General features: G+C 33.3%; 1 protein-coding gene across 2 annotated transcripts in view; it reads left to right on the top strand.

The window, feature by feature from the left end:
• The window catches only part of Ten-a (Teneurin-a transmembrane protein), a 621,367-nt gene that overhangs the window by 520,261 nt on the left and 84,164 nt on the right, over positions 1–16,942 (top strand). For both annotated transcript variants that reach the window (XM_072535236.1, XM_072535235.1), the window contains 2 exons: positions 8,612–8,877; positions 13,445–13,697. In XM_072535236.1, coding sequence (XP_072391337.1) covers positions 8,612–8,877; positions 13,445–13,697 — 519 coding nt within the window. The remainder of the gene's footprint in view (positions 1–8,611; positions 8,878–13,444; positions 13,698–16,942) is intronic.

The following is a 16,942-nucleotide window of genomic DNA, read 5'->3' as shown; positions in this document are numbered from 1 at the left end:
ATCTTCATCAGATCCATAGCATATAATTAGGTTTTTAATAGCTCTCTTTGGATCCATCTCTATATCTTCTTCTTCTTCGCGCGACTAGGAATACTCCTGTTTGTCCGCCTCTTATTCTGTTTCTTATTCTGTTTCAGTCGTTGTTGACTGTACATTATCTTTCCACCTTTTTGGCGGCCTTCCAACGGGTCTTCTGTTTACATTCGGTTTACATGTTCGTTCCAGTTTTTTTTTCTTGTTTTTATCCACCTGTTAATATTTTGATTTTTGCATTGTTCGCATATACTTCTGTTGGTTTGTCTGTCTCTTAAGGATATGTCCGCTATTCATCTTAATACGTTTATTTCGATATTGTTGATTTGTTGTTTCGTTTTTCTTGTATCGGTCCTTGTCTCCGCTGCATATGTTAGGATTGGTCTTACTGTTGTCTTGTATACTTTAGATATGGTTTCTCGGAGGCAACCACTTACTCTTGCCGCTTTTTATGCTTGCCTTGTAGTCTCTGTTTTTATATCCCTGTCACTAGTGATCTCTACTCCTAGCTAATTGAATTTCATTACTTGTTCTACAATTTTACCGTATATTTCTAGTTTGCATCTACGCGGCTCTTTACTAATCACTATATATTTAGTTTTTTCTACTGATATTCTCATATTAAATTTGTTTGCTGTGATATTAAAGGTGTGGAGCTATCTTTGTAGGTTATCTTCGTTATCAGCAATTAGTACTACATCATCGGCATAGCATAGTATCGTGATTTTATGCGCTCCCATGTTTTATCCGTGTCGTTTTCTTACTTCGTGAATTATTTGATTCATCACCATATTGAATAACAATGGGCTGAGCGAGACTCCTTGGCGGATTCCTCCTTTTATTTCTATGCATTCTGTTTCCCACGTTGGTATTATAACTCTGGTCTTGTTGTTCTTGTTAGTTTCATTAATTGTCCTTATTATCTGATGGTCTATTTGTTCAGCTTGTAATAAATTTAGGATGTCATTTCGCTTCATACTGTCAAAAGCACTTTTTAAATCTACAAAGCACATGTATGCTGGTTTTCCATATTCAATAGACTTCTCTATTATTTGTCTGATAATAAAAATTGCGTTTATTGTGCTGCGATTCTTCCGGAAGCCTTGTTGTTCATCTGCCATGTTCGCTTTTTCCTCGATTTTATCTTTTATGACTGCCGTTAACAATTTTATTGTACTATTCATCAATCTAATGCCTCTATAATTTTCAGGATTTCTCGAGTCTCCCTTTTTAAGTATCGGTAGCAGGAGACTTTCCTTCCATTCCGCTGGTACTACTCCGGTATTTATTATATCGACGAATAATTTTAGGAGCCATTTGCGTAGTGTTGCTCCTCCATATTTTAGCAGTTCATATATACAGCTCTATATCTACTCAAAATATATGCTTAATGAAATATATAATTCTTTACTTTATTGATGATTTTTTTCTTTACTACGCAAGCTACCCCTGCCCGATTTCTCTTTGTTTTTTTTCTTTTACTCCACTATATATTACTAAGTATCCGTTTTCCATTATCTCGGTTCCTCTTTCTATTCTTTTTGTTTGTGTTATAGCTACTACTGCAATTTTATCTTCTATTTCTTTCCCCAGTTCTATTGCTTTCTCACTTATACTTTTTATATTCCATTGCCATTTTTAAAATAACCTTCTTCTTTTAAATTTAACTTGTATGAAATCTCTAATATTTACGATCCGGCTCTGTCTCTTCTTTCTAATTAGGATTATTAATTAGTTAAATGTTAAATATTACTATCTTTTTCTGACGATAAATTCGATAATCTATTGATAAAAATCGACTTCTTTGATCGTTTATAAATTTAGAATTTAAAGTACCTGTTTAAGAACATGCAATAACTTACAGTTGCAATATTACAGGGCACTTTAAACTATATTATTACAATTATAGCTGTCCCTTGATAATCCGACAAGTTTGGGACCAAAGGGGTGTCGAATTACCAAAAGTCTCCGGATTACCGAAAGTGATTATATTTATTTGGCATTGTTTTGCTAGTCTACAGCCTACAATATTCTTAAATTTTATGAGTAAAATGCTACCCAGATTAATATGCAAATGGAACACAAATTTCGGCTAACTAAAACATGTTTATTGAAAGAAATATGGAAGCTAATAAATTTTATTTACGTACAGTGTGTAAATAACAACTTATAAGCATTATACGTACTAATAATTACATGCCGCAAGTAAGGTGTATTAATTATGTACGTATGTAAATACATACTGTGCTCACACTTGATTGTCTTTCCTTGATTGTCTTTTGATTTTTTTTGTTTAGACAGTCTGTCATTACTTGTTCTTGTATCTCCTTTAACATCAAAGTTTTTTTAAAGTCATATGCTCTCTCCTCACAGCAACGCATCAAAGTGTTTGCAGGCAATACAGCATCATCACAGTTGACAGTGAAAGATTTTGATCCTGTGCTTCCTAGGTCACGTGTTTATCAAATTCTGTCATTTCTTTAATTATTTCTTTATCCATTAATTCAGCATTGAGATTTTCATCTAAAATCCACTCTTGTAAATCTTCTCATGATTCTGATGAATTAGTCATATCGTTGTAAATTTGAAGGGCAGCATCTAGTACAACTTGCACAGGTTGGTCATTGGATTCTTTGTTAACTTCCATTAGAAGAAGTGGGTTGTTGGGCCAAATATTCTTCCACGATTTAATCAGTGTAGTAGGCTTTACTTGCTGCCAGGCAAACGCAGCATTAATAATTGCATCTTTAATGTTAAAGTTTTTTATCTTTGATGTTAGCATTAGGTTAATGTCCACAACGAGTTGATTCTTGTAATGTGCCTTGATAGTTTTAATAACGTTTTGATCCATGAGCTGAATCAATGCAGTAGTATTTTTCGGTAAGTACATTGCCTCGATATATCCATCGGCAGTTTCGATTTTAAATTCGTCCTTATCAGGATGGACCTGGAGCATTGTCTATCAAGAGGAGGGCTTTCACTGGCAGTTTCTTTTTTCTTAGCTCATCTTTAACCTGTGGAGCAAAGCTCTTCTTGTGCCAATCCAGAAAGACTTCTTTTGTTACCTAGGCACGGCTTTGCCACACGTACGAGGTTTTTGTATTTACCCAGGATTAGCAATTTCAATTTGTGGGATCCTGATACCTTCACGCATACCATGAGAGTGAGACGTTCTTTCTGAAGTTTTCTACCAAAAACTTTTTTTTCGTGTGAAGTGACAAATGTCTTTAAAGGAAGTTGGCGCCAGTTGGCGCCGGTTTTATCAGCGTTATAAAGTTGTTCAGGAATTAGGTCTAATTCGTTGATCTTTTTACCCAAATTCTGAATAAATTCAGATATATCAGACTCATCTGCACTCAACTTCTCTCCACTAATCTGCAAAAATCGTATATTCCGTACCGTTTTTTAAAGTTTTCGAACCAACCTTGAGTAGCACGAAAATCAGTTTTCTTTGTTAATTCCTGAAAAAAAAACTTGAGCTTTATTTTTCAAAATGTCACCTGAAATAGGAGCTTGTCTGCTTCGTTGTTGCTTAAATCAGATGTACAGAGCTTCTTTAATGTCAGAAAATTCACTCATTTTAGGGGTTTGTCTATCCTTAAAATCAACCTCTACAGATTTGATAAATTTTTCGATTTTGTCTTTGTTTTTATAATGTTGTACACTGTAGCTCGTCCAATATCACAGAATCTAGATATCGCAGTCGGAGTTTCACCACACTCGCATCTCTTAATAATATCCCATTTATCTTTTAGAGACAGCGTTTTGTGCTTTCGTTTTTGAGCTTGTGCTCGTCTTTTAACTGAACTTTCTAAACGAATTAAATAAAAGTTTGGCACTACGTATTACTGTATCTAAAAACTGTATCGAACCGAACTGCTCACGGAAAACACACGAAATGAAGTATCCGATAAGAATGAGATTCATGTCTGGATGGGTTTCTGGTTTTCGTACAAGCAGACACGGCGGCGACCTTGACGGGAGGTGCGTCGGACTACCGAGCGTGTCGGATTGCGTGGAGTATCAAGGGTGTACTGTATTTTTAATTATTTTACTATTCTATATACCACTGAAATATTGATGTTAATTGAGCAGTAATAAGCACAGTGAATAGTACTTGCTCGCCAGAACCAGACTCCTCAGTTATATAAAATATAACTGATAATAGAAACCCCTTCTTAGTTATTGGTTATTTGACCCCTTGTTATTTAAAAGTTAGGACAATTTGCAAGAATTATTTTATATAAAAATTGGCCGGTTGTTGGATTTTTGTTAAAACATTTATTTTGCCGAGTTCTATATGACTGAAAATTTTAGTTACGGCACCCTATATGTAAAACGTACTAATATCTTAATCGAAACTATTTTTAATTTCGTCTAGTCTAATTCCTAATATGAGATCGGGTCACTTATATTAAAAATTTTAGTAATAATCCAAGTTTTAATTAATAATTGTATTTAAACGGATCTAAACAACTACTTCGTGAAAGATTCGTATCTAGTACCCAGAAAACTGTGACTGGAGTAAGCGGTTTAACTTTTTGTTGCGAAATATTCACTAAGTTTCGAGTTCCGTATAACCCGGATTTCCTCTTTGATACTTAAACCCAAGTAAATTTTTGTTTCTGAGCTTTTAAGCTTTACCATTTAAATTTAATTAGCACTTAATTTTAAAATCACATTAGAAGTAAAATAAATTTTGTTTTATTGTTGCAAAGTATATAAATAATTCAAGCATATAGATTTCACGCTGCTTTAATTATAATACGCAATAGAAAGTCAAATAACTTATATGTATAAATATAAAATTGGGAGAGCTGATTTTAGAGCGTGGCCTCACGTCAAACCACGTTAATTGTAACGAAACGGGTCTCAATTTCAGAATGCTTCCAACCAAAAAACATTGCTAGCCCAAAGTGAAAAAACTGCGTCTGAATACACAAGAAGCAAAGAACGAGTAACTCTTTTGATGTGTAGCAACTCTTCTGGATCCTTAAAACTTAAGTAAACTGCCTACCCACCATGTACAGGAATCAATTTATTGCGTGGATGGTTTGCCAAATTTTAAAAGATTGATTTTTTGACGAGTTCGTAAAGAACCTACCAAGAAAACCTATTCTTCTTTTAAACAACGCGTCATCTAATCCAGATGCAAGTTCGTTGGCTAGCGGTGATATCAAAGCTGTTTTCTTGCCACCAAACGTCACATATCTCATTCAACCTCTGGACCAAGTAGTTTTAGAGGCTATGAAACGAAACTATCATCGAAGGCTTCTCCAAGTGTTGTTGACCTTGTTGCTGATCAAACGCTCTGTCTCTTATACGCCTCAGCATTATGTTCTCCTCGCTGCTGTTAAGGTTGTCTTCTGCCCAACCAATGGCCGTATTTAGGGCTTTAACAGCTTCAGTAGCAGAAGTTTTTGAAGCAGATGGTTCATCATCGACATCCTCCTCTTCCGTTTCTTTATTTTGAATGGCCCTTACAATTTCTTCATTCGTGAGCATTTCTTGGGTGACAATTTCTTTGTCACAGCCACCTGATGTCCATTCTCGAACCTTATATTCAGTAATTATTGTCATGTTCTTTTGAGCCAGCTGAACGACAAGGGGGCTTAAAATGATGTATTTTTCGTTGGATGAAGAGTTGTCAACATCCACTAAGTTTGGGCTCAAGTTTTTCCAAGAAACTTGAATCAAACGTTGTGAAATGGATGACCAACAATTTGCCAAATTGAAAACGGCGTCCTTGACATTATATATATATATATATATATAGATATATATATATATATATATATATATATATATATATATATATATATATGGAAAATGAAAAATCTTTCACCTTCCATCGATATACCATTTTTGGTTTTCTGTTTTGCGAGACTATATATATATATATATATAATATATATATATATATATATATATATATATATATATATATATATATATATATATATATATATATATATATTCAGGGATTCTACAGTATTCACTGCCTTCACTCGCTCAACCGTTTCCATCTCTCTCTGTTATCCCATTTTCCATCGTTTAGGCCTATCTTACTCATGGCGTCGTCTACTTCGTTCCTCGAGGATTTTCGGGGTCGTCCTCTTTTCCTCCTTCCTAAGAGACTCCATTTGGTTATTCTCTTTATCCATCTGCTGTCGCTAGTTCTTCTTACATATCCATATCACTTAAGTTTTTTTTGTTCTTTATATGTTAGTATGTCTGTTTCTATTGATGTTCTTTGCTTTATTTCGTCATTACTTCTCCTATCCATTCTTGTTACTCTGCAGCATCTTCGCAGGCATTCCATCTCTGTTGCTATTATCTTACTGCTGTTTTTCTTTTTTATGATCCAATTTTCAGCCCCATATGTTATAATACTTCGCACTAATGTTTTATAAATCTGTGTTTATGTCTTCATATTTAGGTGTCTATCCCACCATACTGAGTTAAGTTGTCGGATTGCTGTTCTTGTTTGTCCTAATCTTTGTGTAATTTCAACCTCTGTTGTTGCCTTTTTCGTGATTATAAACCCCAAGTATTTTAATTTATCCTTTCCTTTGGTTTTATGTAATATGTAGATCTTTCTATGTCTTTTTCACTTGTAGATAGATACTCCGTTTTCGCGAGATAAATATCTAGGCAAGCCTCGGTATATTCTTCTTGTAGTTTCTTCATCATGTAGCTGAGGTCGTCTTGATCTTGTGTAATTACTACTTGATCGTCTGCAACGCAGACGAATTACCTTTCTTCAAAGCTACTACCAGATCCGTTCTACTTTGCTCGTCTGCAAGAATGTTGAAGAGTAAAGCTTTTTGATAGCGCAGTTTTGTGTTCTGGATGACATTCTGGTCCATTGGTTGAATTATAGCTGTCGTGTTGGGTGGTATTAACTTGACAAAAAATTTACCATCTTTACTTGAAGTTCATCAGCGGATGGATGACCAGAGCAGTTTTCCAGCAGCAACACTACCTCCTAAGGGAGGTTCACAAGTGCGAGATTACGACGAACATCAGGGGCGAATTCCGTTTTTTTAACCAATCCAAGAACAAACGTCTTGTCACCCATACACTTTTTTGCCCCCGATACTCTACGGGAAGATCAACAAATTGGAATGCACGAGGCATATTAGCTGTCCGCACAATAAACAAATGAAATTTTTGAATCCCTGAAGCATTTGCACAAGGCATAAATTGCCATGATTATTTGTTTCATAATTTTTCGACCAGTAGCGTTCTTTTTTTGGGATGACACCAATGTGTGGTCTGGTAACATGCGCAAAAACAACACACTTTCATCTGCATTGTAAATTTGCTTAGGTGTCAAATTTTTTTTGAATGAAAAGTTCTTCAAATGCAGTTTGGAAGGGTTCGATGCCGTCTGCTTTTCTCACCAGTTTTTTGAGATGTCTAACTCCATGACGTCGTTTCAAGTTGTCCAACCAGCCATTACATGCGCTAAAAGCTTGGTGATTTGCTGACACTTCACGGTGAAAATGACGGGCTTTTTTACACAACATTTTACCACTCACCGGAACATGCTTTCTCCGCTGTAGGAAACACATGAACAACACACTTTCTATCTTCGGATATTGGGGGGTTTGATGGTTTTCCTCTTTCCTGGACCGGTTTCCATTTCGCTGACAAACTTTTCGATCTTTTCTTTATTCTTCTTAATGTCCGTAATGGTAGATTTGTCAATACCGAACTGTTTTGAAATAGAACTGTAGCTAGTTCCTTACTATATCAACTTGAGAATTTTGGTCTTTTGTTTGATAGTCAAAGTCACGTGTTTACGTGGAGCCATAGTGATATGAAAGCACTAACAGAACTAACTAATATGTAGGTCGACTTCTTTTTCTTCCTATGCCGTCTCCATTAACGGAGGTTGGCGACCACATTTATAAAAGTTTCTCTGTCTTTTGCAACGTGGAATAATTCGTCTACAGTCATGTTTGTCTAGTCTCGAATATTTCGCAGCCATGACTTCCTCTTTCTACCTATTCCCTTTTTGCCATTGAGTCTACCCTGCATGATGACCTGCAGAAGACTATATTTATCATTCCTCAGTATGTGTCCAAGGTATGTAGTCTTGCGTACTTTTATTGTTCTTAACAAGTTTTTGTCTCGACCCATCCTTCTCAGCACTTCCTCATTGGTGACACTGGCAGTCCATGGAATTCTCAACATTCTCCGGTATATCCAAAGTTCAAAGGCTTTAAGCTTCTTAACTATTTGTAGGTGGACTAGAAAAGTAAAAACCAATGTTCGTCATATTGATTCATGTTGATTCATGTCGATTCACGTCGATTCAATCGTGGGAGAGGCAGGGGCAATTTTTTGTGGATTGATTTCTGAAGTGATTTCCAAAATATAGCCATCTCTTTCCTTTCATGTATAATTTTTATTAATATTATTTATTAAATTTGTATAAATTTTAATTGGTCATAAAATGCACAATTTAAACAAAATTCGCGTGTTAAATAAATGAATATCTTCTAATTATAAAAGCTTTAAAATTGCTGAAATTGTATATTATTATTACAATAATATTGTCTTGTTACAGAGTTGAAGTCGAAGGGTCTCTACATACGAAAACATACGAAGCCGATCCGAATCTAATGCATACTTTCGCATGGAATAAGCGAAATGTTTACAAACAAAAAGTTTACGGTATTGTACAAGCTAAAGTGTCCATTGGATATCAACACAGCACCTGTCTGGAACCAGTATGGGAAACACAAACGGCTGACATAAAAGGGTTTGACGTTGATATATCTGATATCGGCGGTTGGGGCCTTGACATTCATCACCACTACAACTTCTATGAAGGTAAGATATATGATATATTAGATATAATTGTTATAGGCTAGTGAAATAGATAAGGGAAGGTCTACGTTCAAAAATAGATATAATAGCACGATAGGTATAATTATAAACGGCTGTATAGAGAACTCTTAATAGTTTCAGTTTGGCTTCAATGACTTTAATATATGCCAATAAGTTAGTTCTTATAAAGAATTTTTTATACCAATATGTTTTATTGTGCTTAGTATGCATTTTTTTTTCGGCCATATGGTTATAAATATACTAGTTTACATGAAATATTCGAGAAAATACTAACAAAAAGCTAATGGTAAAATTAAGATAAAATATTCAACAAATATTAAAATCCACAAGGAGACTAAGTTCCTGTAGCTGGCTTTATACCATGTATTACAAAAAATTTATTAAAATCCTTTATAAAAGGTATATAATTAAAAAACCCAATCGGGCTATATCCAAACAACAAAACGTTTTCGGAATCCATATTCCATCATCAGTGTCTAGGTGTACATGTTTTGTACAAATATTGTTAAATGGAAGACGCTGTACTACATGCTAACTTTGAAGACAACTTACAATAAATCTTTCGTGCATGTAACACTATTAGTAATACGAATAATATATTAATATCAACAAAATATATAACTGTAATGACACATGTTTTGCGGGTTTCAAAGCCATATATTATGGCAAGGTCTTCGACAAAGTTAAGTGGCATCACTTGACAGTTATTAAAAGACGTAGGCGTACCGTAATACCTGTTTTATTTTATAATTGAGCTGCTCAAATACTTCAATTGATCATCAAAACTACTTTACACACTTTCAAATGAAGTGCACCCGAAAACAAATTGTCGAGCAAGGAGATATACTGTCTTAACAATTATTTAATATTGAGAATATATTATAAGAACAGCGTTGGAATGGAAAACGATATCTCAACAAATGGCCGAAAAATAAATAATCTGCGTTTTTCATACAATACAGCCATTCTTGTGAACAGTCAAGAAGAGTTAGTTGATCTCATGTGAGTGGTTGAAAATAAAAGTGAAATATTTAGTCTAAAAAACATCAAAGACAAACATCATAATAAACACAACACGGATACACATGGGGCACAACAACGTGGATAAACAACACAACAATCAGTTATACAAAACGAAGGTTGAAAGTTTTGATGTCGTAAACTCATACTTGTATCTGGGATTATTGATCACAAACACAGGGATATTGCAGGAGGGTATAAAACATAGATTTCATCTAATAAAAATCTTTATAGGGGAGATGATCAAAATATGAAAAGCAAACCCAATTAAATAATCTCAAAAGTGAAATAGATCAACTGTTTAATATTCTTAATATTATGCACACAGACTTCCACATCCAGAAAAAGTTGTGCAACTTTTTTGAATCTTGGACACTGAGATAATTAGAAAGTAAAAAGGAAAAAGCAAAGATAGAAGGCCTAAGACCACAACGATTTTCAACAAGATAGATTAATCAAATCAAAGAAACCTGCGAAAGACTATGAAGAAGAATAAGAATGGCTATCTTTAAGCACTCTGGAAATATACCTTTTTCAAAGGAATCATTAATTAGTGAGACCAGGACTACCAACACATTTTTTTGGAAGATTTGAGAAAATTTTTATAGGTAGTCCATCAGTATTACAAGAAGACTTTTATAATACCATTGATTGTTTGGATCAGTTCTGATTTAGCAACTGGTCTTATAAAGAAAGAATTCGAGACCTTTTTTTGAATTGGGAAGATAGGAAATGGATCTTGTTGTAGAAGAAAAAATGTTTGAGCTGTGTTAGTTTTATTTCGAAGATCAATTATTATAGACCAAATTTCTTTCAATACTTTTAGAGCGTCCCAGACGATTTTTTAGCTGTTTTGATAAGTTTTAGATAGGTTTCTCTGTGCTTTGTATTATATTCACTGACAGAGACTTTAGTAGTAAATTTCTTGATGTACAGTAGTGAACGTATATTCCAAATATTATAGAAATTATAGTCCACGTCCACAGAAAGAAAGTGTCGCCCAGAAGTCAAGCATAAGTTTTGGAAATTACGAAAGTTCTGAACGGAAAAAATCCTAAACGTCGGGTTTTCAAGGAGAGTTTGTTGAGAGTGTTAAACTTGGTGTATACTGTTTTATGATCAGATAGTGTTGCATTAATAATTGTAGAGCGTACATCAAGGGGTAAAAAATCTGAAACAATATAATCAACTATGGAAGATGTTGTTTTAGTAATTCTTGTAGGAAAATTAACGCGCATTGTGAGACCATACGATTCAAATATATTAACCACTGGCAGTAGAATAGCACAATAATCTAACGATAGAAAAATTACAAATACGAAAAGAAATACTAAAGAAAGGAAAAAAGTATCCATCTGTAACTGATAATAAAGAAGAAAAAAAAATTAAAACACGAATCAGTTGGAGGATTCTGGAAGAGTCTTCTACTCATTTGGTCACGGACGAGGTAAAGAATTATAAAATGATTGCAGTAAGGCTTATGTATCACAAAATAGAAACAAATATATGTAGAAAGATACAAAAATAAAAAAAAACAAAAATTTTCAAAAAATAAAGAGTTGAAAATATGCAATGATTTGAAATATATGCTATTTGAAATGGGCAAGAAACTCAAAAAGTATAAAATAGATATTGCAGCACTGCAAGAATTACGTTGGTAAGGACAAAGACATTTTGATAAACAGGCCTTTACAATGTTATTCTCAAGAGGAAAGAAGCAAAGGCAAAAAGAGGGGTCATGATACTAGAATACTCAAGAGAGAAAATCATAGCATTCAAACCAATAGGTGAAATAAATAATTAACCATTTAATATATCAGTATTAAGCTTTTCCGTACCTACTGAAACAAGCAAGCAGTCGAAATATATATATTGTAAAGACTACGACCGTCAATTTATATTTCTAAAGTATTCAACTAGTGAATTTAGAGGTTTACTCGGTCATTCCGGTTGGCAAATAAAAAAAGAAGTCAACTACTTCATAAGTTTATTGAAGACGTTTCGCTTTATATTTCTAAAGGTTTATTAGTTCTAACTCAATATGTAGTATATTATCGATGTTATTATATATGTACTGTGAACTTTACTCATTATTTAAAACTTAACAAAAAAAAACAAAAAACACACAAACTCTGCAGAAAATAATGTTCATGATCACGGTCATTTGGCTTCATTTAGAGATGGTTCTCCACTGAAGACAAACAAAGCACTACTACATATTGAGTTAGAACTGATGAAGCTTTAGAAATATAAGGCGAAACGTCTTCAATAAACTTATGAAGTAGTTGACTTCTTTTTTAATTTGACAACCTGAATGACCGAGTAAACCTCTGAATTCACTACTTGAATACTTTTAAAAAAATTGTATATATATATATATATATATATATATATATATATATATATATATTAACAACACAGTTTATTAGGGTTGCAGTCAGAAAATTGGCCGGGATTTTAATGAAACACTCTTATGACTTTTTGTCTAGCTTTCGGAATGGTTTTATTCCTTTTTCAAGACACTGTAATAAGAAAAAGTGTAAATATTTATAAAATATCACAAATCTTCAGTGCAACTTACTAGTCGTTGAGATTATTTATAAAAGCATAGACACTCAACACAAGCATACACTCAACACAAGCATAGACACTTATTAATGTTGAGTGTCTATGCTTTTATAAATAATCTCAACGACTAGTAAGTTGCACTGAAGATTTGTGATATTTTATAAATATTTACACTTTTTCTTATTACAGTGTCTTGAAAAAGGAATAAAACCATTTTGAAAGCTAGACAAAAAGTCATAAGAGTGTTTCATTAACATCCCGGCCAATTTTCTGACTGCAACCCTAATAAACTGTGTTGTTAGTTTATATTGACAGTCACGAACATCCAGTAATTCTTATATATATATATATATATATATATATATATATATATATATATATATATACCTGACTTTTTTTAATTAAATAAAACTTACTAGCATACGTGAAAGGGCAACTATTTCAGCATAAATATTAGAGCTAGTAGCTTATCGTAAATAATAATGAATATTATTATATTATTTATAAAATATGGAATATATAGTATATTAATGAATAAATAATTATATTATTAAATACTATTGACTGGTTCAAATATTTCCTAATGTTTGACTGTTATTTATAAATTGGCAAAATAGAGTTAGTGACTTTTGTAATATTAATATAAAATTCCACTAGCCAAGCACTTTACTAAGACAACGCCTGTGAAATTTTTATGTAAAAAATAAATTTAAAGTTTATTCGTCAACATGGCATTACATTTTATTGTAATTAACAAAATAATATTTATGATTAACAAAATAATAGTCATTATTTCGTAGACTAAGCTTTGTTTTGTTATCAAAACTGTTATTTCTCACAAGTAATAGATCTCCCATTATTCGCACAAAGCTATTGTCTTTTGCGATAAGACCTCTTAGGATGAACGTATTATATATACCTTTTGTATATTATTCCTACATCGAATCCTCAATTGTTTCAGGTATTCTCCAAAAGGGCGATGGATCAACTTTACATTTCAAACAATACCCTCGCATGGTACGCGTAATCATGGGCACGGGTCTCCAGAGAGCTTTGAACTGCCCCGGTCAGTGTGGGGGTCCAGCTAAAGATGCAAAACTCCTAACGCCAGGATCGCTGGCGACCGGTCCTGACGGCAGCATCTACGTTGGAGATTTCAATTTGGTCAGGAGGATTACTCCCGAGGGCAATGTCTATACAGTGTTGCAATTAAGGTAAGATGTATGTGTTTTTGCATGCGATGACAGCTTTATATTGTCTCGAGGGGAGATAAAGGTTAAGTTTAGGGTATTAAACTCTTAGACACGTGTTGTTTCGGGAAAGATCTATAAAGTTAAAATAATTTATTAACTGGCTGCGAGGGTAACACTAGCTAGACTTGTCCTTATTAAAAATTTACCAAGTTGCTAAGATGAATAAGTGCTCGTGCTCCTGACTACATAAATAATAAATAAGACGGTATCTGATTTTTTGGAAAATATTTTCATTAGTTAATATACAGGTTGTAAAAAAAAGATAGGTCGTAGATTAAGCTATACATTCTGGTCAAAATAACTCCCTAGAACCTAACTTACTTTCTTATAAATGTACACACAAAAAGTTTAAGCCTATTGAAATTACAACATAAAAATGTATTTTCAAATATCGGTTTAATATTTTATAATGAAAATAAACGTGTAAATTTCGTATAGCAGCCTCTTTCAAAAACATATAATATATAGTTAACTCCATGGTTCTTTACCCGCGCGTCATAATTTAAATCATACGAAATAAGTCGGAAATTTACTCCACGTAGCAGCAAATGACAGAAAATAGCTACTGCTATAATCACGGATTATAATATACAGGGTGAGTCATAACTATTGGGACATAGACTAAGGACAGGTTATTTGGACCTAAATATGGCTATTGGGCCAAATATGCCTTAATAAAATGTTGCTGAGAAAAAGATACAGGGTGTTAAAGTTAATTTTTGTTTTTCGGTTTTTGCTAATAGTTTCACTGTATATTTATAAATTGCTATCAAAATTGGCACAGAGGCATGATCTTGGACAAGAAATAGTATTTTATTTACAATTTTACGTTTTGTCATAGAGGGCGCCACGTGGATCATTCCTAATGATCAAATTGAGTCTAAACTTTTTCTGATGAAACTTTTTAGTAATTTTTATTAGAAAATATGACGTAAACATCATTTTTACGTAAAATTGGTACTCTTGTTTAAACATGATAATTTCAACCGTTTTCGATAAAAACGCAGTCGAACTGCTTAGAGTCTTAAAAAAGGATTTCAAATATTATTTCATTTATGAAAAGTATGCTTTGGACTGTCAGATAATTGTTATTGGTAAATGTCATTTGTTCAAAGTAAATTATTTTTGATGTGACAGTGTAGTGTAATGTTGCATTTTTTAAAAATAATCATTACTTTTTTTGATTGAAATGCCTCGTCACAATCATTTTACTAATGAAGAAATGCGAGATATGATTTGCGTATACGCACAAGAAAATTTTTGCGGTCGCTCGGCAGCCAGAAGGTATGGAATGTTATACGCAAACAGAAGGCAACCAAATCACAAAACTTTTGCAAGATTATATCGTAGTTTAGGTGAAACTGGGTCATTTCACACTAAAAATCGGGCTGATCGACCGAAACAAATCACACCTAATCAAGAAGATGAACTTTTGGTTCGAGTAGATGAAAATCCTGAAATAAGTTCACGACATCTATCAGCAGCAACAGGAGTAAGTCAGTCGTCTATTGTTAGAATTCTAAAAAAAGAGAACCTCCATCCTTATCACTTCACTTCTGTTCAAAATTTACTTCCAACAGATCTTCCACGACGGTTACAGTTTTGCCAACGTATTCTGAATACACATCGAAATGACAGACACTTTATTAAGAATATTATGTTCACCGATGAAGCAACTTTTACCAGACGAGGGGTTTTTAATTGGCGAAATAGTCATTATTGGGAAGAAGAAAACCCGCATGCTTTTAAAGCTAGATATTTTCAGCATGAGTTTAAATTGAATATTTGGTGTGGCATTATAGGTGACCAACTACTAGGGCCTTATGTTCTTCCTCCGAATTTAAATGAAAATTCTTATTTATTCTTTTTGGAAAATACTCTTCGTGATATTTTAGATGATCTGTCACTGGATGTAAGAAGAAAAATGTGGTTTATGCAGGATGGAGCGCCACCTCATTTTTCATTAGCTGTTAGAAATCATCTTCATACCCGAGTCGATAGCCGTAGAGAACGGTTTGTTTTGATATTGCTGTCGGTGCGAGTTTGATAGTGATCGCTATTGTGTTATTTTGTGAATTTGTTTAGTGCAAATTAGGCCCATAATTTGGTATTCCAAAAAATCTAAGTATGGAAGAAGATGCTATTGGAGGTCATAGACCGCCCGATGAATTACATTCCGTAAACACGTCTGAAAAAACTAATATTGATGATAACAGGTCTGTAAATACTTTAATTGATTTTGAAAACCGGTATAAACCCAGCGATAAGGCCCCATTCTTTGTATATATTGAACACAAAAATAAAAATATCGGTAGGTTATTTCCAATGAAGGTAGGACATTTTTTATTAAATGATTCGTCCATTAAAAATGATGTACTTGATATAAAAACAGTTGGCATTAATAGGGTAAAAGTCATTTTTAAAACTTATTCTATAGCAAATAAAATAATTAATCATGATTTAATAAATAAAAATGATCTTATAGCTTATATTCCAAAATTTTATACACATAGAAAAGGCATAGTTCGTATGGTTGATACTTTCTTTTCGGAGAATTATTTAAAGGATGCGATAATATCCGAGAGACAAGTGGTAAATGTTCAAAGGATGCAACGAAAAGTAACGAACAACGATGGCACAACTCAATTAGTACCAAGACAAATGATAATTGTAGAATTTTTGGGAAACGAGGTTCCACAAAACATAATAATTAATTTATGCAACTTTTCAGTAGATCCATACATACACCCGGTAGTGCAATGCTATAAATGTCTCAGATATGGTCACTCCTCAAAACAATGTAAATCTAAGGACAGTAGATGTAAAAAATGTACAGACACCACCCATACTGTAGAAACTTGTAATGAAAATAATCATTGCATATATTGTAAAACCAACGATCACACCTCGTTGTCTAGAAAATGTCCAATATACGAAAAACAGAAGAAAATCAAAGCAATAATGGCATCAGAAAATATAACATTCAGAGAAGCAGAACAATTACATAACAATCCAAGTTACGCAAAAATAATAACTAATAATAGATTTTCTATTCTAAATAACACTTCCAATTTTCCCAGTTTACCTACCTCGTCTAACAATGTCCCTAATTTCACATTAAATAAACCGGTAAGGAAAACTATTCATATTTCTACAAATAATAAACGTAAAGCAACTTCTCCACCAATTTTACCCCATACCTCTGC

This window comes from Diabrotica undecimpunctata, chromosome 6 (genome assembly GCF_040954645.1).
Source record: "Diabrotica undecimpunctata isolate CICGRU chromosome 6, icDiaUnde3, whole genome shotgun sequence".
Taxonomy (NCBI): Eukaryota; Metazoa; Arthropoda; class Insecta; order Coleoptera; family Chrysomelidae; genus Diabrotica; species Diabrotica undecimpunctata.
The sequence above is the reverse complement of the archived record's forward strand: the minus strand, read 5'-3'. Positions and strand labels throughout refer to the sequence as shown.